The sequence below is a fragment of the Theropithecus gelada genome, chromosome 1, assembly GCF_003255815.1.
Source record: "Theropithecus gelada isolate Dixy chromosome 1, Tgel_1.0, whole genome shotgun sequence".
Lineage (NCBI taxonomy): Eukaryota > Metazoa > Chordata > Mammalia > Primates > Cercopithecidae > Theropithecus > Theropithecus gelada.
The window spans coordinates 149,598,611-149,623,082 of record NC_037668.1 but is presented as its reverse complement, the minus strand read 5'-3'; the positions used below and the strand labels follow the sequence as shown (position 1 = coordinate 149,623,082).

Here is a 24,472-nt window from a genome sequence, read left to right as displayed (position 1 = left end):
ACTCGGGATGTTTTGCGTTAAGAATATTTATGATGATATAACAATAATTTCATTATTTCTGCAACTAATAGCATGGGTTGTTGATTATTGACCATTTCTAGAAGAGTTACGGGACCTATACTAATCTTTTTATATGCATTATCACATTGAATTTTTATACTAAATCCCTAAAGTAGGTACCGTTGTTACCATTCCACCAGGAAACCAAGGCTTAGCAAGGTGACAGGGTGAGTAAGAGCCATGCTTGAGTGATTCTGTTTTTGAACCTTGTCGTAGGAAGAATTCTAAGAATGACTCCCAGTGACACTCACCTGTATACAATTTCCCCCCTTTGAATGTGGGTGGAATCTGTGAATTTGATGAGATATCACACTTATGATTATCTTACCTTATATGGAGAAAAGAAAATGAATCCTGGTGGGCACAAACTAATTATGAGCAATTTAAAGCAGAGTGTTTTCTCCAGCTGGAGGCAAAAGTCAGAGAGATTTGAAGCATGAGAGGGAATGGATATCCTGTAGGTTCCCCATCACTGAGATGGAGGGAGCCATGTGAAAGGACCTGATGTGGCCTCTAGAAGCTTATAACAGCCCATGACTGACAGTCAGCATGGAAACAGGGACCTTGGCCTTGCCACTGCTAGAAACTGAATTCAGCCGGCAAACTGAATTAGTCTAGAAGTGAATTCTTTCCCAGAGCCTTCAGATGAGAGGCCAAACTGCCCCAACTCTTGATTTTGGCCTTGTAAAGCCCTAATTAGGAACTCAAATCCACCCAAATTTCTGATTTACAGAACTTTGAGTTAGTACAAGGTATTGCTTTAAGCTGACTACTGACTCTCCCTTGCAGTTAGATGTGGTTATGAAACTGAGTTATAGTCATTGGAACGTGGACAGGGGCAACAGTTTCACTCCCAGGCCTGGCCCGTAACAATCTGCCATGATGATCTCTCAATCCTCTTCCTCATCTGCTGTAGCAATGTAAATAACTCCAGAGCTCGCTTGGAAGTCATGTGTTAAATAAGACAGAATCTGCATCTGCCTGCATTCCTGAATGACTGTGCAGATAAAGGAAACTATGTGGACCAAACTTTGTATGCACTCAATGCTAAGTGAACAAGAAATAAACTTTTATTGTGTTTTCACTATTAAAAACTATCATTTCTCTGTATGTATATGTGTGTATGATTATAACATCTAGGTTATTCTAACTAATATAGAGAAGGTTTTATAAGAAATGAGAACTCAAGGAAGACAGTGATTCAGCCACGTAAAGAAATGGGGAAAGTAAATTCCAGTCAGAGAAACAGAAAGTTCAAAAGTCTGCATGTAGGAAAAGGCATGTTATATTTCACAAAACCAACCAACAGAAAGAGAAAACCAATGTAGTGTTGTAGCAATAAGTGAGAATAAAAGAATGATACACGGCTAAGAAAGTAGATAGGAGTCAGGTGATAAGTGTAATAGGCCAACAGGAGTTTGGATTTTAAGATTGGATGTGCAGATCTCTTGAGCTCAGGAGTTCACAACCAGCCTGGGCAATATGGTGAAACCTCATCTCTACAAAAAATTAGCCAGGTGTAGTGGCATACACCTGTGGCCCCAGCTACTTGGGAGGTGAAAGCAAGAGGATCACTTGAGCCCAGGAGGTCGAGGCTGCAGTGAGCTGTGAACGCGCCACTGCACTCCATCCAGCCTAGGTGACACAGGAAGACCCTGTCTTAAAACAAGAACAGCAAAAATGTTTGGATGTGAAGGATGAAGGAGGAGTAATCAAAGATTAATTCCAGGTTTTTGTTTGGGAAAAAGAATGAATAGTGTTACTTTTCCCTAAGAGGAAAAACTCAGAATAAAGAGCACATTGGTAGGATGTGGCAGATAAAATAAATTCAGTTTTAAGGAGTTGGAGTAAAAACGCTTGTAGCAGAAGTGCCCAATATGCAGTGAGAAAAATGTTCGTGGCTTAGGAAAAATGTCTGAACACAAGTACTATGGAGTTATCAAAGGGAGATTATGTGGAATGTTGCAAGAGGAATCCTGGGGGAAACCAATATTTGTGGGTGGAAGAAAAAGAGGAAGAGACCACACCAGAGCTTGAACAGTAACAGGGAAAATTGAGAAGGTGAGGTATCACAGACACCAAGAGAAGAATGTTCTGTGATGGAGGAGTCATCAACAAAACATCATGAATTATACAACCTCCACTCTGTCCCTGAATTGGAGACTACCAGAACATTGACAACCTAGGTGAGAACAGTTTCAATCGAGTGGCAAAGTAGTTGTGAAGTCAATGGAGGTGTAGTGGGTTGAATTTTGTCCTCCGAAAATACATGTACATGTCTTAACTCCCTGTACATGTGGATGTCACCTTATTTGAAAATAGGGTCTTTGCAGATGTCATGAAAAGTAAGTTGAGATCATACTGAAAGAGGGTGAGCTCTAAATTGAATATGACGGGTCCTTAGAGGAGGAGATAACTTTAGGAGAAGGGAAACACTATATAATAATACAAGCAGAGATTGGGGTGATGCAACTGCAAGCCAAGGAATACTACTCACTGCCAGAAACCACTGGAGGGCGGGATAGGCAAGGAAGGATTCTCCTCTACAGTTTTCAGAGAGACCACGGGCCTACCGATACCTTCATTTCAAACTTCTAGCCTCCCCAACTTTGAGAAAATAAATTTCTATTGTGTTAAGGCATGCCATTTTGGGTATTGTATTAAGCAGCACTAGGAAACTAATCACTCCTACTCCTATAAGGGATCAAAGTAAGCAAACCAGGAAAGTAAGAGATGTGATTGTGAAGATGCAAAAAATAACCCTGGGAGCATTCCAGATGGAATTGATTATCATCTTTTCTAAATAATTTTTATTGCTGTCATGGGCCATATCCATCTTAAAACTGATTTTGAACAGATACTTTAAGTTCTCTAATATGTTTTAGGAATTTGAGGAAAGTTTTAGAATGTTATTAATCACAGCATCAAATGCACAGCACTAGAGTTACAGGTTGAACTGTGTTCTCACCAAAATTTGTATGTTGAAGTCCTAGCCCCTAGAACTTAAGTTGCAATTATTTCAGATGAGGTCAACAAGGTGGGTCCAAATCCAACTATGACTCGTGTCCTTATAAAAAGGAGAAATTTGTACACAGATAAGCACACAGGGAAAACATTATGTGAAGATGAAGGCAGAGATTGGGGTGATAAACCCCAAGAACCAAGAAATGCCAAATGTCACCAGCAAACAACCAAAACGAGAAGAGAGGGATGAAATATATTCTTCCTCACAGCCCTCAGAAGAAACCAATCTTGCCAACATCTTGATCTGGGACTCCTTGTCTCTAGAACTGTGAGATAGTCAATTTCTGTTGTTTAAGCCATCTAGTTTGCATTACTTTGTTACAATAGTCTTAGCAAACTAAAACACATAATTGAACAACAACAAATATTTATATATATTTGCTATATATTGGATGATTAAATGAAAAGTCCTGAGCTACAGGAATAGCCTACCTTGATAAAACTGTTTACCAAATTTAGCATATTAATTACATCCAAATTATGCATTGATATTTATTGTTAATTTCTCTAAAATAATAATTTACTGATTCTCGGTATTTTTTCAACTTAATTCGTTTCAGTTCAATTCAGTGAGTTTGTTGGATGCCAATTGGGTCCTTATTCCTATGTTAGATATTACAGAAATTTTGAAAATAAATAATGACATAACTGTACCTAATGCACTTACATTCTTATTTTGAATCAAGATTTTACTCCTTTTAACATAAATTAATACTGCAAGACAGAATGTGTCCAAATGACAAATGTGTAGGAAAATGATATGAAAGAGTCTATGAATCAAATGAAGACGTGGGAATTGAGGTAGATCATCAAATATGCATAACGTTTTGATGGTGGTAGACAGTGCTAGAGGTATGGTATCTCTCATCTATGGCATTGGCTAGAAGGAAATTAGTAAGATGATAAACCTGATTATAAGGCAAAAACTAGCGAAAACTAAAGATAAGTATTAATGGTTAAGTGTAGTCAAGTTCCTGAAATGTCTTTCCTTTCTATCAATTTTATCACATACATTAAAATCGGGAAAAATATTACCAAAAAAATCTGATTTCTAATATCCAAACTGCAGACAATTTAAAAAATTGAAAGACTCCCAAGGAAAAGAAAAAAGTAATACCAGAATCCCATTATTAAGAGATAATCACTATTAATATTTTGGTATACATCTGTATGTAGACATACCTATATGTGTATTTGTACACATCTATGTATATGTATCTATGTATATACATATATATTTTAATGAATTAGACTCAAATATTTATAAAATATTTGTTGTTATTATCTTTCCAAATTAAATATTTTTCTATAGCATCATAAACTTTATGGCCAAACAACATTATATTGTTGGAAACTCAGAATGGTTTATTTGGTTTGTTTGTTGCTAGTGTACACGGGTCAGTGACTTCATGTGCTAAATTCTAATTGCACAGATGAAGCATTTCCATAATTATTTTCGAGATCTGGACTTGGAGAAAGAGGTAGATGTTTCATTTTGCAAATTTTCCAATGGCTTTCTGGAAGACAAGAATTTAACAACTGACACCATCTTAGCAACTGCCTGTAGATCAGAGGGTTCTGAATGTAGGTACAGGAACACAAAAAAATGTTGCACTGATTTACTCTCCCTCCTACATATTTAAAAAAAGACAGTGACAAAAAAGAACATACAAGGAGACTACAAAATTTTCATGGAAAATGGAATTAAAAAATAAAAATATAAACTTTGTTTCTCAACATAAGCTCAATCAAGGTCAAGACACTTTTGTAAATGATGATACCAGCCATTTAGTCCATCTCTGAATAACTGAGGGTTCTGGGAATTTAACCATGTCAATGCAGTCTTTTTTACATTATTAACTGAAGAAAAATGGGTACTCTTTAAAGATTTTTTTAAGATCAGGAAACAAAAATAAGTCAGAAGCAACCAAATCAGAACTGTAAGATCCTAATGATTTTCCATGAAAACTGTCATACAGTTTCTCACGTTCAATGAGAGGAATGATCAGGGACATCATATGGTGAAGAAGGACTCTAGTGAAGCTGTCTTGGGCATTTTAATGCTAAAGCTTTGGTTAACATTCTTAAAACCCTCTCATCATTAGCAGATGTTATTGTGTTTTGGCCCTCCAGAAAACCAACAAGCAAAATGCCTCAAGCATCCCCCTCAAAATTTGTCATGACCTTTGCTCTTGACTGGTGCACTTTCGCTTTGACTGAACCACTTCCACCTCTTAGTAGCCATTGCTTTGATTATTCTTTGTTTTCAAGATTGTGCTGGTAAAGCCATATTTCATATCCTATTACAATTATTTGATAAAATGCTTCAGGATATTGATTCTACCTGTTTAAAATTTCCATTGAAAACTCTACTCTTGTGTGTGGCTGATCTGGGTCCAACAGTTTTGGCACCCACTAAGTAGAAAGTTCACTCAACTTTTTAAAAAAACTTTTATTTTAAGTTTAGGGGTACAAGTGCAGGCTTGTTACATAGGTCACCTTGTGCCATGGGGGTTTGTTGTACAGATTATTTTATCACCCAGGTATTAAGCCTAGTACCCATTAGCTTGTTTTTTTTTTCCCCTGATCCTCTCCCTCTTCCTACCCTCCATCCTCTGAAAACCTCCAGTATGTGTAGTTCCCTTCGATGTGTCCATGAGTCTCATCATTTAGCTCCCACCTGTAAGTGAGAACATGTGGTGTTTGGTTTTCTGTTCCTGTGTTAGCTTGCTAAGGTTAATGGCCTCAACTTTAATTTTTCAGTCAGAATTGTACAAAGTTAACCAACTGAGATTTGTATGATGTTGGTTGTTTCTTCTGTTAATTTTTGATCTCTTCAATTAGGAAACAGACAAAATGAATTTTTTCTTTATAAATTGATGTGGATGATCTGCCACTGCAGGCTTCATCTTTAATATTGTCTTGTTCCTTGTCCTTTAAGGAAAATGAGTTATCCACTTGTAAACTGTTGATATCTTTGGGGCATTGTCCTCATAACCTTTTTGTAAAACATCAATGATTTCACTATTCTTCTAAGCAAGTTTCACCAGAAATTTGCTATTTGTCCTTGTTTCAATTTTACTGAATTCATGTTGCCTGGTAGCGGCTCATTTCAGACTAACGTCTTACCTTTCTTACTGCCTCAAACTAGATTCTGTTCAGGCATGTTTTAACATGTTAGCATGAGTTTATTTTGGTGGAAAAAAAATGAAATCCATGCATTTTTCATAATATGCATTTTCCATAAGCTTTTTGAAGACCCCCCTCCACTTTCTTATTCTATTTATATTAAGTACAAAATTAGCAAAGTCAGTTTATGGTGTCAACAGTCAGGAAAGCAATCACCTGAGTCAAGATTTGAGGCCACAAAATGAGGAGCTTTACAGGGTGCTGACAATGTTCTGTTTCTTGCTTTGGGTGCAGATTCCATAGATGTGTTTCATTTGTAAATATCCATCAAGCTGTACCCTTAAGATGTGTCCACTTTTCTGTATTAATTTATAACTCAATTTAAGCATTTTAAAACATACATAAAAAATAATAGCAACTCTCAAAATGCTCAGAATAACAGGACATCTCTATTTGTAACACTTTCAATTGAAGGACACATTCCATTATCTTTCCAGTATTTAACTCCATTGCTTTTTCTAACTGAATATTATTCCCACTATTCTTCTAAAATCCCTTAAATCATAGAATCTTCCCCTATTATTTATGAATATAATATTCCTTAATTAGGTTAACAGATGATATAATATTTGGGTACGGGTCTTAAAATGTAAATTTAAATATATTTTATTTTTTCACATACAGGTGCATTATAGAAGCACCTTAATGGAATAATGACACTTAGGTTGTATTGTTTACAGCTAACCAGAACTGATATTCAAACATTCTGTACAAGTTATTTCATTTCATTAGACCCTTTGCTGCTCGATGAATAAGACTCTTGAGAGTATAGCATCTACTATTCATTAACCCAAAGATCTGGTATATAGAACAACCTTGAACAACTATTCTGGAGTCTCTGGTCACAGAGTTAGTAGCTTAGTAATTTGGCTTTGAAGGCTCCAGCTTATTGCATAGCTTGACTTTTGTTCCTTCCTGTCCTGAAAGTTTCTCAGACTTTGTACCGTTTAATACTATATGACTGTGACATCAAAGGGAAACATGGTATGACCTCGTTTGTAATAGAGTGGCATAATGACTCATGGATGAGACCATCGTCTTACCTGGAAATCCTCACATGCTCTGCCTTATTAATATTAGAGCTTGTAACAGAACACAGGAGTGTTAATAGCATTCTAGTATTTTTGTGTAAGAGGAGTTATTTCAATATACTGCAATGTGATATTTAAATATGCAAAACAAAGAAAACATCTAGGCTAAAGTAAAATTCTATTTTGCTAAGAAAAGACCTTTTGTAAGCCATTGGTATGAATGAGTATAATTTCGCTCAAATTTGTAGAGTGCTGATAAGGTTCCTTATAACGCTTGGATAGAAGTGCCTAACCTTTAAATGTGTTTTTATTGTGCCATAAGCAATACAGCTTCTTCGTCAATAAATTTCTCATCGTAAGACTTAAGTGTTTGGAAGGTTTAAGATGAGCATTTCTATTTTGCTATTTATACATCGTTTTCCTTGACCTTGGCAAATAAGACCAAAAAAAGTTTTAGCACTTTTAGTTGGTTAGACATAAATAATTATTGCCTATATGATTTTACCAGAATTTATCCACTTTTCCTCCCTCTTTCCCCCTGTCCACATCTGCCTTTCTATCCTCTCTCTATTTTTTTGTCTCTCAGTTACACACACACACACACACACACACACACACACACACACACTGTCATTATATTGCTATTATCTATATCGTACTGCCTCAGTCTTAGTGACAGATATCCAGGTACTGGTGGAGCAGCAGTGGGAAGATGCTATCTATGGTTCTAGATATCGGTCACTCTTATTTAACTATAAGATGACTATGTAGATTTATCAGATGATACACTTGAAAATACACATGTGTTATGGCTTGGTGTGAGATAGTTGTTATTTTTCTATAATGTCCCTATTAACCTTTCCTCCTTTGGAATTCTAGTCATTATCCACAGCAATGGCTTAGATTGGCTTAACCAGAAGCAATTCTGATAGTCTTTTCTGACTAGGCAGCACAACTCGCATAAACCTTGCTGTGTTTGGTGGAGACTTGTCCTGATTAGCACCATCTTGCTATTTTTGTTTCTAAAAAGTTTGTGGGCTTTTTGGAAATATCTTATAAACTCCTTAAAAATGGCCAGTTTCTGGTAGGGTGCTCGTTTAAAATGAGAATAATCTGGTTGGCTACAGTCTGGATAGTCATCATCAATCAGATGCTACCCAGCCTGAACTTTGAAACAATCCTGGTATGTTGAACAGTCTCATGAAGGTTTTCTTTTTTCTACTTGTTTAGGAATGTACTGTATACACACATCTTAAGTGGCCCGCAGTGGCTCTGCTAGTGATATCAATATCGGTCCTTCAATCTTTCGATTATGTTTTTAATCATAAGCTTTAAAGTACAATTGTTTTTATCTCAAAATTCTTAAAAATCTGTTATGGGACAGAAATAAGAGATTAATGGAGATCTTGCAAAAAAAGATAAATGGCACCACCAGAATACCACAAAACTGGGAGAAAAATTAATTGAACCTATACTTTTGATAAATATTTATTTTTTGCAGAAGAAAAATGCATACTAGTTTAAGCTGTCATTATACTAACCTACATCCTATTTTTCATATTATTAGTAATACATAATGTGGTAGTTTATATTCAAAAATAAAACTAGAATGTATATACCTCATGTATTTATCCAGAAATACACCAAGGTTACTATGGTTACGAAAAATCCATTACCTTTGAATACAGAATGAAAAAGTTTGACTTAAAGTGTGTGCTATTTATTATAGCAAACATCAACAGCCTTCGGGAGGTTCTCTAACTGGATTCATTTTTCAGTGTCAGAACTGACCCACCATACTACTAGCTTATGGCCTATGCAAGGTAAAAAATTTGAACTGTATGCATTTTAAAATATATTTTATACTAACTCAAGGTGCAGCAATGCCTTTGACTTTCAATGCTTCATATTTAAGAGAAAGAAGAAAAAAAAAATCCAAGCCACCTGGATGCTAAGTGCCTTCTGAATTGAAATGCATTTACTTTGCTTGTGCCCACCATGGCAGCAAGATCCATTGGCAAAGCATAAAGGAATAATGTCGATTCTATGTGGAAACTTAAAAAGAAACTACAAGTAAATGGAGTAGGAGTGAGAAAAAAAATTGTTGACACTTTGAATATTTAGGAGGCGATATTAAACCAAGTTATTAGGGAAGTTTCTGATATTGTAGAAGGTAAAACATTTTAAACAGTGCAGTTGATTGTAACCAGAAAAAAACAGGGTAGCTCGTGGAGAAATCTCAAAATTATTCCTTACCCCAAGTAAATTTTTGCTCATCAAGAATGCGATTAGATGAATGAAAGGAAAATATAAAAGGTTAATCATTATTCAGAAAAGTATTCACTATAACTAGTACTTTAAAATGCAAATAAAAATAAAATAACTTATTTTTGTAAAATAATCAAATATTTAAGAATATATAATTCACTGCTAATAACTTCCCTGGAAATAATGTGACAAACTATATCAAATATTCTGTAAATGTTCATTACCTTTGACTTAACTATTCTTCTAGAAACCTAGCAAATAGAGATTTATGTATAAGAATATCTATCTCAAGATATTTAAAATAGAGATAGATTAGATACTATTGCTCAAATGATTAAGTGCATTAATAAATATCCATTACATGTTATATGAGATGGAATATAATGTTATTCAAAACATTTCAAAATATTTTTAGAAAAATGTTTAATGATAGGATATAGTCAACATAATAAGGAAATAGGTAAATATTCAATATCATACATAGGTTATAGCTCAATTTTGTTAACATTACTAAAGTAGTAGAAGGAATTCCATCAAATATTAAGAGTTTCTATATGACAGGATTCTCAGGTATTACAAGACTGCATGTTTTAGATTATCTTCAGTAAGAATATATCACTTTTATAATTAAAGATATTATCAATTATTTTCCCAATCTAGTAGATTCTGTCTTCCATTTCTCAGTTTCTCTGTGAAGAGACATTTCAGCTCTGTACAGATCCACTCTAGTAGCCCTAAACTGCCACTATTACTGAAAGCACCAGACATCATGAATAGAAGTTCTACCCACAAACCATTCAGTGTGGAAAAGATATTAGGTCACAAATATCCTGACACAAAGACAAGCGGTAAGTACCAATAGGATTGTAGATAGATACACGTCATGGTGTAGACTTAAAGTGCTCATAAAAGCTAAAGCCCATCCCGATGGCTAGATCAGTTTCCCCACAGCCTTCTCCCTTGCTGACTTCAGACAGACAGAGTCCCTTTCCTATTTAGTCTTCTCTGAGAGTCTCTATAGATAGGTAAACTTTAAAAATATAAATGACCTGCACTTAGTCCACACCACAGATATAAAATCTGTGGTCATAAGAGTGGGAGCCTCATCCAATAGGACTGGCGTCCTCGGAGGAAGAGGAAAAAATACTAAGGATGAAGTCACCTCAAAGAAAGGCCATGTGCGCACACAGTGAGGAGGCTACTATCTGCAAGCCACGGAGACAGACCCAGGAGAAATCAAGCTTGCCGACATCTTGGTCTCAGACTTTCAGCCTCCAGACTGAGAGAAATACGTTTCCATTAAAGTCACCCAGTTTGTGTTATTTTGACATGGCAGCCCTAGCAGACTAATACAGGTGTTCTGGGGTCTTTCTTTTAGAGTTATGGCAAGGAAAAATAAAATACGAGCAACAAGCAGAATGTATATAAACTAAAAACGAGGATTTGGGGCCAGACAGATCTGCATTTGAATTAGTTCCTCTGATTACTGACTAGAATTTCTTAACCTGTCTAGGTCTCAGTTTTTCTAGCTATAAAGTTAGAATAATCATGTACGTCTTTGAACCCCATCTTAACCTTCTCAGTGTATTTCCCCTCCTTGACCAGCATTGCAGTCCCAATATGCTTCATATCTTAAGCTATCTGGGGATGAAAGCAGCAAGGAACATAGTTGCTTATGAAATGCCAAGAAAGCTACAGCAGAAAAAATATGCTATGGGTAATATTGGAGATCTATTCTTTAAAATATTACATAAAGATTGAAAACCATTGAAGAATCATTCTACTACCACTGTAGCAACAAAACATGAATGTAGGCACCTTAAAAATATTTCACTTTCTTTATATTTGGGGTTTTGCACTGCACTAATACACTGTGGTGCCATTTACCACAATCTTTCATCAGAGCCTATACTCCCATGGTGTTCTTGATAATTCAAACAGCCAAAATACAGGATTCAGTGTCATTTTTTAGGTGGTAGTAGAAACTGATGTGAATTTTTGCCTCTCTCCCTACACTGCTCTTTTTCTGGTTTTGCCCAGCGTAACCTCATATGGAATTCTGTACATTTTGGAAAGAGTCGAGGCCCACAGTTTGAGACCTGCCGTCAGCTCCACCACTTCCCTGTGGACTGATTCAACATTCGTTTCTGCACATAGAAGGGATCTTAGTTTCTCTTCCCCTGGCTGTGTCTTTTCCATTTTTCTCTCTTCCCTATTGCCTTATTCCTAACCTAATCCTACCCTCCATCAGTTCCCCTTTGCTAAGTTCCTTTTTTATTTCCAGGAACCATCTGACTTCATTCTTTCACTCCTTTAACACGTTTTATTCCATTCCCACTCTGTGATAGGTCCAAGACATGCAGTAATGAAAAAAACAAATATAGTTGTCCTTAATGATCATTATGGTTCAGCAGGGCAAATCAATGAGCAAACAAACAGTCATTCAAGATGACACAAACAAAAAGCAGTGGTGTAACATAAAGGTAATCGGTAAGCATACAGGGGCATACCTGTGTCACACGTGGGGAGCCAAAGGATTCTCAGAGGACATGTCTATTCTGGTTCTAAAACTTACGATATCCCATTATATGCAATGTTACCTCTTGGTTCCACAGAAATGTTTTTATATTAATTATTAATATATGTGTAAAGTTCCTTCCATCGTGTGATTTAATCTTTTCTGAAATAACTTCTGTGGTTTATAATTTTTAGTTAAAATCATCCCATAAGATACTGTTGGAGTAAGATTAACCTATTCAGTTTTTACAATGAACTCTATGTTGTACAAGAGATAACAATTATAACTTCTCTTTACTAATTGCTAATGACATGTTATATAGTTTATATATAGTTCTAATTCTCTTTAAAATACTGAAAAATGTGATTACACCATTTTACAAATTCAGAAACTAAGACAAGTTAAAACACTTGTTTTTAAGACCACACTCTTCAACACAGCCAGAATGCTTGGGTTAGTATCAAAGCCTCTGACTCAAGCTGTGTGACCTTGGGTTACTTAATCTTTCTTTGCCTCATTTTCTTCACTTGTAAAATTGTGGTGTAAAATAATATCTATGTTGTAGAATAAATATTATGGCACTCTATCCAATTATGAATAATAAAATATAAAAATAATTGTTCTTGTCTTTTTAAGGTTCTCAGACTAGAGTGGGGGCAAAAAAATGTAAACCTGAGAATGCAACTGGATGAATACACAGCCCTGTTCACACAACTTGCTCCAGCATCTACATGCGTCCCCATGAAACTGTGAGCACCAAGAGAAGAGGGACAGTGTCTGGCCAGTTCCCTATTACAACCTTAGTACCTGGCATTAATGTGAGTGAGTGAATTCATAAATAATTCATCCTACCTCTGACTCTAACTTGTTATGACCTTTATGAAGAAGTTAATATCTCTAGGCCTCGGTTTTTTCATCAATCAACATTTGATTAATACTGTCTCACATGAGAGTCACATACAGTAGATAAAATAATATGAAGTATAAAACCACTATAAGTATTATACAAGTATAAACACAGTACAGGCAACATACATAACGCAAGCCTCCTGTATTTAAAAAGTTTTTCAACAATTTACTTCATTTCAGTGTCATCACACTTTATCATATGATATGGGCATATACACTATGTTTCTTCTCAAATCTAAAATTCAAACCACATTGAGTCACACTTCTGAGTCTCAAGACTATTATACATCGGTGAAGATTTTAAAGTATTCGGTTGGTGCAAAAGTAATTGCGGTTTTTGCCATTGAAAGTAATGGCAAAAACCGCAATTACTTTTGCACCACCTTAATAGCTCATGTGAGAGAGGAATTTGTTTGATGATGTCATTGATCCAAGTGGACACTGTGAGTCTGACTGGGGAAAACACTGGCTCTCAATTTCAATCCTGTGTGGTCTGCTGGAGGCAGAGAAGTCATGTGCTGAGCTCTTTGTGCTTAGCACATTTGTGCATTTCCAGGCCTCCTCTGCATCTGAGCAAAGGTAATTGCTAGAAGGATTTAGGTAAGGGATGGCGGGGTCTATAGAACAGAACACACAGTAGGACAGCCCTGGGTGGAAGGAGGTAACATGAGCACTTTTCAATTTTTTTTTTTAGCTACAATTTCACCATAAATGTAATATGAGCTTCAAGATCATTCAACTGGAATGATTAACAGGAGATAAAAATAAGCAACTCAATTTCAAAAACACATTTTCAGATAACTATAGACTCTATTTATCTGATGTGTGTGTGTGTGTGCATGTGTGTGTGCAGTCACTCCTGAGTATCAATGAGAGATGATTGGTTCCAGGACCCTCTACTCATACCAAAATTCATAGACGCTCAAGTTCCTGTTACAAAGGGGTGTAGTGTTTGCATATAGGCTATCCACATCCTCCTGTACAATTTAAATCATCTCTAGATTCCTTAGAATATCTAATACAATGTAAATGCTATGTAAATAGTTGTTATACTATGTTTTTAGAATTTATATTATTTTTAATTGCTGTGTTGTTATTTTTTTCACATATTTTCTAAGCATTCTTGGTTAAATTTGCAGATATGGAACCCCTGGATATCGAGAGCCAACTGTAAGTGTGTTTAGATTTGAACATAGACTATTACAATTCACTGATAACTCTGAGGCCTTACCTGTGACCGTGTAGTTCTCCTCACTGCCTGAGTAGATCAGCCTCCCATCCATGTATAAAGAGTACTGAGTTATAATACCATTTGCCTTTTTGGGTGGGTTCCAGGAGAGCAGCAAAGACTTGGGAAGGGATTTGGCTGCTGGTGGCTGAACCTCTTGTGGGGCTGTGGAAGAAAAGATTTATAGAGTCTAATTTTAGTTTTCTTTTCTAATTCAAACTTTTCAGACCCAAACCAATAAATCATGGAATAGATCTGAAATCCCATGCATGGAAATATTCCCGATTTGTGGGCAGCTTGTCAGTCATTGCTTTAGGAACAGTGTTAAATAACTGTCCCATATTTATGAGAATTTGTATCAATGGTGGATGAGGAGTACTTACACTAGTTCACTTCACTGATGCTGTGTTACTCCAGCAAAAGTACTATTAACCCGTAATCTCTATGTGGGACTGTACTTATTAAAGTAAATTAAGCAGATAGAGTCCCCTAGCCTCAAGGAGCTTGTGATCTAAGATCAGTAATGTTGGTGAATGTGGCTCATAATAGATATTTTTAAAAACCTGTATGTAATGATAGGAATAGCCAGAACATGCATAATCAATTTAGTCAATTATATATGAAAACTTTTGTGCATACTTTTTATTTTTTTAAAAAAGAGCTGCTTATTTCATATAGTTGTCAATGATTTGGAGGTCCTAAGAACTAAAAGTTTTTAAAAATTTTCCTAAAATCCTCTATTATTTAGTAAATTCAGAATTACTTTGTGTATATTTAGAAGTACCATCATTCTGAGCAAACTATCACAAGAACAGAAAACCAAACACCGCATGTTCTCACTCATAGGTGAGAATTAACAATGAGATCACTTGGACACTGGAAGGGAAACATCACACACCAGGTGCTATTGTCGGGAGGGGGAAGGATAGCATTAGGAGATAGACCTAATCTAAATGACGAGTTAATGGGTGCAGCACACCAACATGGCACATGTATACATATGTAACAAACCTGCATGTTGTGCACATGTACCCTAGAACTTAAAGTATAAAAAATAAAAATAAAAAATTCTCACCAAAAAAAAAGGTGTGTATTCAGACCAGCCATTCTTCCCATAAAAAATAAATAAATAAATAAATAAAATAAATAAAAAGGAAATGTAAACTAAGCAAGCGCAGGGATCTCTCCGGGTCATAGCTTGAAATTGGTATGAAGGGTACCAGGTAAACCCTGGAAAAAGGATTTAGTGGATACAGAGAAAATAATGCAAAGTAGGGCCATTTGTCCCATATTGAGGCTGGTCAAAGTCCTTGTAATAGGGGATGATAATCATGTCCTCAGCAGATGCAATGACACATCAAAAACAGTGCTATTATCAGTAGACCAGATGGAGAAAATGCTGAGGCTGGGTCATGACAGCATAGTTCAGGTGAGTGGAGTCTGATTGGTTTAGGTAAAAAAAATACAGCATAGAAAGGGTCACAAGAAGGATTTTACAAAATCCTTTATCCTGTCCTGGTTTCATCCTATGGACCCATGTCTTCCTTTCTGTTACATATCTTCAGTGCAAGTGGTGCTTAGAAATGAGGAAGCAGGGATATATAGATACTGAGAGAGAGAGAGAGAGAGAAAGACTGGCTGACTCTTTTTCCCTAAAGATCAAGCTTTTAAATCTCCTAAAGAACTTTTCAACTAGACAGTATAAGAAATGTGCAATTTCTCTCATCCAGAAGAGAGAAATGTGAAGTAACAATGCTTCAAATGTTTTGAGAGCTGTTATTTCTTGAAGTGATGCTTTCTGATGCTTGAGCAAAGCTTTCGCTTTGGCGTGCTAAAATATTTTCTCTTTCTCACTGCCTTCTTAACATATGCTTTCTGAAACCTTAATTTATGCCAACAGTTTGTAAGTTCCAAGTACAACAGAAGTGAGACTTAAGTCGGAAGGAACTAAGCAGTGATTAATAATGCCTCAATTGGCATTTGGAGGTTTCATCATACTGAAATAATTGTTGCCTGTGCTACTGTTTAGCAGTTAAAAAAGACCATGGAAATCAACCGTTTGATTCTCAATTTCATACTGTGCCATACAATCAATTCTTTTTAGTCAGACTGTCTCTAGATTTACTTCTGAGCCATAGTAAAATGAGGAAGCTTTCATTAATCTTTCAGATGCTTCATATTAATGACAAGGCTCTTGCATGAACAATGTAACAGCAATTAAAAAGCCCATTAATCTGCATTACAGCTATTAAAGATGCATGTCATTAAAGGGTATGGAGTTTGATTCATTTTCGCACCCCCCCAAAAAATGGAGCAATTATGGCCTGGCAATGCACTTTGTCATCAAATTAGGTTGGGGTTTTCCAGCAAATGGCCTTGCAGCATTTAGCTCTTCTCCTATTTTATTATTCATGACTGAAATGTGGAAGTCAAGACCTTTGAAATTACTTTACCTTCTTGTGGAGTAGAGATGTTCAATGCATGTGAGCTCTCAGTACAGCCAGCCAAAGTGCAAGCAGTTAGGGTTACTGCATAGTTTTTGAAGGGTAGCAAGCCTGTCAATATGCCTGTAATAAAAAGGGACAAAAGAGGGTTGCATGCTTACCATAAGCATCAATAAAGAGCACTGTGTGTATATTTGAGTGTGTGTGTCTATAAGAGAGACAGACAGACAAAGACAAAGAAACCAGAGACAGAAATCAAAAACATATTTCTCTTTCAGTCATTTTCCTCCCTTTCTGCTGTTTGTTGAATGGAATGACTCATGAGAAAAAATTGTGAGACCAACTTATTGTTAAAACAGTTCTCAAACAGCATCTGATGTTTCTCCCATTAAAATGGGGAGGGGGTTCCACATGTAGTTTGTGAGGCAGAGCACAGTGTTTCCAATAGCTAAGATGTATATTATCTCATTCCAGGATCCTAGACCTCCTGCAGAAACAAAACTATTTAATTTTCTGTAACCTAGCATTTTTCAACTGTATTTAACTAAGGAGTCCTTTTTATAGGGCACCTATTAACACACTTTAAAAATGCTACTCCCAAGAGTGGCTTCATTATTTTAACAGTAGGCCACACATATACAAACCATTTGTTTATGTTGCAGCTAACAAGTATGCAAATTAACATAGCTGAACAATTAGCAAATTAGATAATTATGCTTTTGTACTTCTACTTGCAAAATTATTAGTTTTTTTAATTAAGACACCTGTCTTAAACGGAAGTGTTACACATGGAAGTACTGAATTAGCATGGCTTGCTGATAGATATATGAGATTTGTTCATCAATTAAAAGTACCTGTAGAAATGAAAACACATTTTGTTTACTAGTGTTCATAAGCAAGGCAGAGACTCCTTACCTAGTTAATCCTGTGAATTAAAAAAAAAAAAATTCAAAATATAACTTGTGCATTTGCTCACCACTGTTTTTCCGCAAAGATGTTTTTCAGAGCAATCTTTAATCCTAACCACATAGCTTATCACTATTTTTATGAAAAGTTGGCCCCACTGGTACTGTCTCTTTATTGATTAAACCTTCAATCGCTCAGAGAATACATTATTGCTTTAAGGTGCCAATATTGATGACAGCTTTCATCATTCAAACACAAATTTTAATATACATGTTTCCATAATTTCCCTCCCCAGTAGAAAATTTTAAAAATTAAAAGATCAACAAGCCAGGATGGAGCAAAGACCAGTTGTTTGCTTTGACACCTCCCACTTGCCCTTAGTCCCTAAGGCTGTCTCTAAGTCTTCATTCCAGCAACAGCCCAGGCATCTCCATGGGCTACTGAATCCGGTCTGCCATGTTTCTACATGAAAATATTCATCCACTTGGCACCATCATCTTAGCTCATGGCCAAAGAAGACAGCAAGCCAATGAACTAATACACACACATGTGTGACCATCTCATGCCAAATTCAACTCTAATTTCAAAAGTCTCCCGTGTCAGAACCTCCTGCTTTCTCTCATTCCTGCCCCTGCAATTGTCACTTCCTCTTAAATCTCCCAGATCATGACCCACATTCTGAGTTTACTTTCTTTTAAGAAGTTATTTCTCATTCCACCAAATGGCTTAAAAGCAAGCTAACATTATCACATGCACATCCTCATAATGGAGTAGTGTGGAAAAGGGCACGGATGCTTGGGCCAGATTGCTGGCTTCAAATGCCAAGTCTGCTGCCGACTGGCCATATGAACGTGGGCAAGTTGTTCAGGCTTCTGTGCCTTAGTTTCCTTGTCTGTAAACAGATAATAATAATCTTGATCTTGAAGGGCAAGGCATTCCAGGCCTCATCTGTGAGATGGGGATAATATAGTACTTATCTGAAAGGGTTAGTATTAAGAATGAACAAGTTCAGGACGTTAGAATACTTAACATGGAGTATTGCCAGTCAAGAGCTCTAGAGAAGAGATATGCCATTCCAAATTAGGCTACCATTGCGACTCAATTTCTGCCTCTACATGCTGCTAGATGATTTGTATCTTTTAAAGATCACCAGTGATCCCTTAAATACCAAATCAAATAGCCCATCCTCAGTCCTTATCCTCCTACACTTATGGGGCATTGTCATCCCTCAACTTCCTTCTGTGACATTGAATTTTTAAATTGCTCTCCTAAACTACTGAGAACTCCTTTGTTTCCTTTACTGACGCATGTTCCTCTCACAGTCTCTTAAATAGCTTTTGTTTCCCAAAGTTGGGTTGCTGTCAAGCTTCTTTCTTTTTCTAAACACTCGCCTTTGCTAGCTTATTAAGCCTTATCTCTCAATGATCACATTTGTATCTACCAATTCACATCTCTCCCAAGCCCTGGTTCTGGGTTTCTATCTGCAGGCCATGTATCCACACCTGGATGTCCTACTGGTACCCAACGTGCCCCAATCAAGAATCAACATTCTAAATAATTATGTAAGCTTCATTTTCCCATTTTGTAAGGCCTCCACCACGATCCCCAAATTCCAGGCTCAAAACTAAAGTATCATCATAAAATGTGTTTTAGCCATTCTATCTTTAGCAAATCTTTGGCATTTGCCATGTCTTTCCTATTGCCAAGTTGGAAACTACTGTAAGATTCTAAATAAGATGACTTGCATGTCTGAATTAGTATAATGCCACGCTAACAAGAAATGAATCAGCCCCCAGAGAATAAGACTTTTAATCCTAATGTGAATAAGAAAAGCATATTGGAATATGAGGCTAGTTTTCCTTTATCATCACTTAACCTATGGGGCATATGTGAAAAGCAGCACCCCTCATAGATGAGCATGCTTCAGCTGAGGCATAGGAACACCATGCCTAAAAAGAAACAATGCTGATATACAGGTTGATTATCTGAAATCGTTAGCATGAAGATGTGTTGTACATTCAGGAAGTATTATCAGTGAGAAACATAAAAGCAGCTCCATGATTGTGCAATTTTGCAGTCTGGCTTTATAAAATTCCTTATACTAAGACATTTCTTTCCAAATCATGACTAAAGTGCAATGTTGAAATTTTAATTGTTATAACAACTTATCAGGAAGGGTATTCTATAGACTTTCAGAGGGACTGTATCAAACCAGATCCGAAGTTTACACTCACTAAGTGATCTTTAGTGATTTATTTAATGTTTCTTGCCTTCACTAGAAGAGTTGCTTTGTGTATAATATGTGTATAGTGAGAGTCCTTTATTAATTTCAGTCACTCCTTATTTTAAGGACCTTAAAAAACAAGCAATATTCATTTCAGCAAACTTGCTTTCTTCAGCTTTGATTTGGTAGAGATCTTTACCAAACTGCATTGTATTTCACAGAAAAACCCTGAGATTCTTAAAGAAAGATGCTAGAGAGAAACTAGATCATCTTTCAAGCCATTTATCAAAGTGCTCACATTTCCCATTTCAAGCCAGGTGAAACAATAATAAGCCCTGAGAAATGAGAGCTGCAAAATAGAAAACAGAAAAAAAAAAAAAAAAAGAAAGAAAAAGGAAAAGAAGAAAGCTGATGTTTTGGTTCTTGCCAACTTTGGATCCCAGGTGGAAGGTTTTAGATGGTTTGTAAATCACACTTTCAAAAAATGTGCTGCACATTCTAAGGCTGGAGTGCCATTTCTTTTATATTTCCGGTAGGGAATCTTGTTCATCATACTGTGTGTCAGAGACAAAGTTTGTCAAACCATCTGATAATTTTCCTTAAAGGCAACTTAATATTACCTACTTCAGGAAGAAGAGCAGTATAATGGTTCACTGTGTTTTCTCATCCTGTCAGGTTCAAATTAAGGGTTACGCAGGGGCAAGGCGCTGGTCAAACATGTGGTCTTCATTCACTTGGAATCATAACAAAGTCATTTTATCGTTGGAGACATGTGGTTTATCTCCTTTGATTCTCAGTACGGAGAGTTTACAAGGATGCATTCAAGTTGAAAAGCTGTGCCATGGACAAAGAAAGGGAGTAACATATTCTCTCCAAGACTGTGTAGATTGTGGATATATCCTTTGAGATCATTGAGTGATTATCCTAATGGCTTTGCTTTAGGTGTCAGGGTTCTACTTAGATTAGGTACTCCCCGGAAAATATAGTGTTACTCTGATGATATACCATCATCAGAAAGCATTTATCAATGTTTCTGCTATATGCCTCTGGAAAAGGTGCTATAGAATACAACTGATTTTTTTGAGGTTTCTAATAGAAAATATTGGAACTAGAAGAACTCTTATAGTAACAAATTGATACATAAAGCAGAGTGTTTGCATACAGGGTAAGTAGACAATGACATTTATAAGATTCAGACTTACCAGTTCAAGATGATAGGAAGCCTAAATTTAGTTTAAATATATATTTCAGCATTACATTAAAAAGAATACTGGGAAATATAGAATATGACATATCTAAAGGAATCCTAGACAGAAAACCCAAAAAGAGAAAATGGCATAGTCGCCTTTTATGACACTTGGGGTTTTTATACTGAAGAAGTATATCCTGAAAGGGAGAACTTTAAAATTTATTTAGTTGTGAATCTCTTTGTTTGGGACATATCCCAGAGAAGTCTTTTTTATTTTTTTATTTTTTTTATTTGAGAGTGTCCCTATTACAAGGCGCGCCAGATGACCTCGCAAACTCCCTTTCAACCACAAACTCTGTGAAATCAGAAAATGGTCCCAACCATGTCAGGAAACCTGCTAGTCCCTCTTGGTAATGGAAGAGGGCAAGCTGAAGAAACATTCAATAAGCATAAAGTAAGCATTATTGATGTCTTAAAAGTGTTAGTATCCCATGAAACACAGGAGTGTGGGTATCCAGATTAAAATCATTGGCACCAGCAGGACCATAACTCTCACTGCTAAGCGATAATGCATTTGGCATTAATGCTTAACATTGAGAAATCCTGACATGCCACACCAAGGGAGTTTGAAGTCAAGTAAGTAGATTCCCTTTGAATTGAAGTCCTGTGGATCAGTGGGTGCAGAAAGCCCAAGCTGAAAGATCAGGGGGCAGGGAGTTGATTTAAGGGAAAGAAACACATCACCGTAGGAAGTTTAAGAGACCTACTGCATATGGCTGCAAACTCTGTGCTCTGAGGGTTTCCACCTAACAGAGGGGAAGAGCATTGGCCTGAAGAACTTGTGACTTAAAATTCCTTCACAGTGATTTGGGGAATTCCTTGAACACAGAGGGCAGATCCTTTTGCTTCTTTCCTTATCCTCTATCCCAGCAGCTATTAGTATGGTTTACCAAAAGTGAACACTTGCCGAGTGACTGAAAAATAAAGATTTTGCAGACTCTTAGCTCCACTCCGGTGTTTCTCTCATAGGAGAGCCCGACTCTCACCACACCCCTTCCAGGGAATAAGCTAAGTAAAAGACATTGTTTCTTTTGCCTGATACATTATTATCTCCAACACTCTCTTTCCTTTGCTTTCACCTCAAGTTTCAAAGGAACCAAAGAAAAATATTAATAATTGGATGCAGCCTAATGACCTAAGACAAAATCATTGTGGAGCTGACACCAGCTGTGCAAGCTTTTGCACCTCTAATGGGACATTGTACGCTGAGAAGCAGCAAAACAACAGAGGAGTCTGCTTTGACGTTGAAATTTTATGATTAACTCCTCTGACTAAATGCAGACAAGTATAAATGCTCTGCCTGGAAACCGAGCCTAAGACACAAAACAAAATGGATCTTTTTTAAAGCCAAGCACATTTCAGAGAAGAAAAAAGGACTCCCTTTCTACTTACATACTTCAGCAGACTCCTCCTCCCTCCCCCACCCCACCCCCAGCTGCCAACCAAGGTGTTTGGCCGGCATCCACTGTAATCTGTTCTCCTTCATTATGTTAATCTGTGGGCGGAAAGATTTCTGTCATCTTCGAATCGCTTGTACAGCAATGGTAAACACCTTGGCCTGTCTGTAATTGGACAGGTGTCTGCATTGATGTCACCCAGCTTTTAATTCAATTAAAGAACTGGCTGCTCTGCTCTCATCACCCACTCATTTCCGTTGCACGTTTAGTCTGGTGGTGAAATCTGCACACAGCAACTGTCTACCCTGAGTCCAAAGTCAGGGGTCCCCTTGTAAGGATCATGCACAATATTTCAAACGGACTCCAACAATCCAAGAGTATTTCCACATTAGCAAAGGCATTTGGGATAACATGGATAATTTATCTCTCATTTTTTTTTCTTTATCTTTATGTTCTGCTGCATGTAAATGGTATCTTCTACTACTGGCCAGTAATTAGGAGCAGTCACAGCAAACAGAAAAGCTGTTTCTAGCTTCCTCTCCCCAGGGTTTTCCCCCATCTCAAGAGAACTCATCAGAGTACAATGCTCTTATTTATTTGCTGGCATTTCACATTTGGATCAAGAAAGTGAGGGTGGGCAAGAGCAAGACATTTATTAAGAGGGCCATCTGGTAAGGGATGCCACACAGGCAGAGCTGCTACTGCTACCTGGAGACATAATGGAAGAGCCCACTTTTTAAAAGAAAACTGGCCAGGGGAAGGAGGGCAGAAGAAGTGACTTCTGGCTGGGGACTCTGCTGCGGTGCTGATAAAATCTAATTTTTAAGTATACATTCCAAACCAACCCAGTGGATGGATTAAAGAGAGTAAATCAATCCAATATGCCATGCTTCCTGTCCACTTAAAGGAACCTCTGAAAATAAATTAAAGTTCTAACACAGACATTTTGACACAGTGACCCCATGAAACTGAATAATGACATTTGTTAAATATGGATGAAAACTTAACGGTCTAATAGAGATCCGGAAACATACCCAGGATGCTTCTCCTCTGGTTCTTAGTCCAGGAAGGTGGGATTTGTTATTGCTGTTTTCTGGATAATATTTTCAATTAAAATAAAGACTTCTAATATTTACAAAGGTAAAGTCAATTTTCATTTTACCCAAAAGGTGGAACAATAAATACACTTAACCCAAACCTAAGGTAATCCCTTGGAAACTTCAAAACGAATTCTTCTTACATTTAATTTCCTTCGAATGGGTTTTTTAACCTTGTTTAAAACTTTTAGTAGGGAGCGTAGAAGATCATATACCTATCAAAGACTATGCAGATGTTGACTCTTACAAACAGGAAAAAAATACATTCTTTTATTTCTTTATAAAATATGTTGGCCTAATCCCAGTCTTAGAGGATGGTTTAAACAGTGATTTTAATTGACCTCAAAGTATTATCCAGTTAACATTCTCTCAGCAGGCTTACATCTAACCTCAAATTTTTAATCAATGCTTTTGTGGTAAGAACTACAGAGTCTTTGTCATTTTTATTCTAATTTGCCAATAAGTTTGAAGCCATGTGCTTGTGTTAACTCTTTACCTTACATAAAGGTCTGACACTGAAATTATTGAAACTCTCCAAGAAAACACTGGACCTGACTAAGCAGGGAGACAGGCAAGGAGACAAGAGGAAAAGAAAAGAAAGAGAGAAATGAAAGTCACCCCTTATGATCAGTGCCCTAGGTCCCCTGCTACTAGCCTCCGATATTGTTATCCCATTGTACAGAGGAGGCTGCTGTTGGAGAGAGTGTACCATATGGTGCTCAAGTCCAGACAGCTAAAAAACAGTAGAGCCAATATTAGAACCTGTCTTCTGACCCCAAGATCATTATTTCTCCCATTTGATCTAAGCTCCAGTTCCACAGAAAAGAAAAAAGTGTTGAAAAATGTTAATTAAAAATAATAATAGCACACATTTTACTATTAAGTACCTTATTGAAAATGCAACTTAAAGTGTGTTAAGAGGTTCAAA

General features: G+C 36.7%; 1 protein-coding gene across 1 annotated transcript in view; it reads right to left on the bottom strand.

Annotated features, from left to right (window-relative positions):
* Positions 1–24,472, bottom strand: part of USH2A (usherin) — a 795,153-nt gene that overhangs the window by 402,775 nt on the left and 367,906 nt on the right. The window contains exons 30-31 of the mRNA XM_025367257.1: positions 16,681–16,794; positions 14,231–14,392 (exon numbers count right to left, since the gene is read on the bottom strand). Of these exons, the coding sequence (XP_025223042.1) occupies positions 14,231–14,392; positions 16,681–16,794 (276 nt within the window). The remainder of the gene's footprint in view (positions 1–14,230; positions 14,393–16,680; positions 16,795–24,472) is intronic.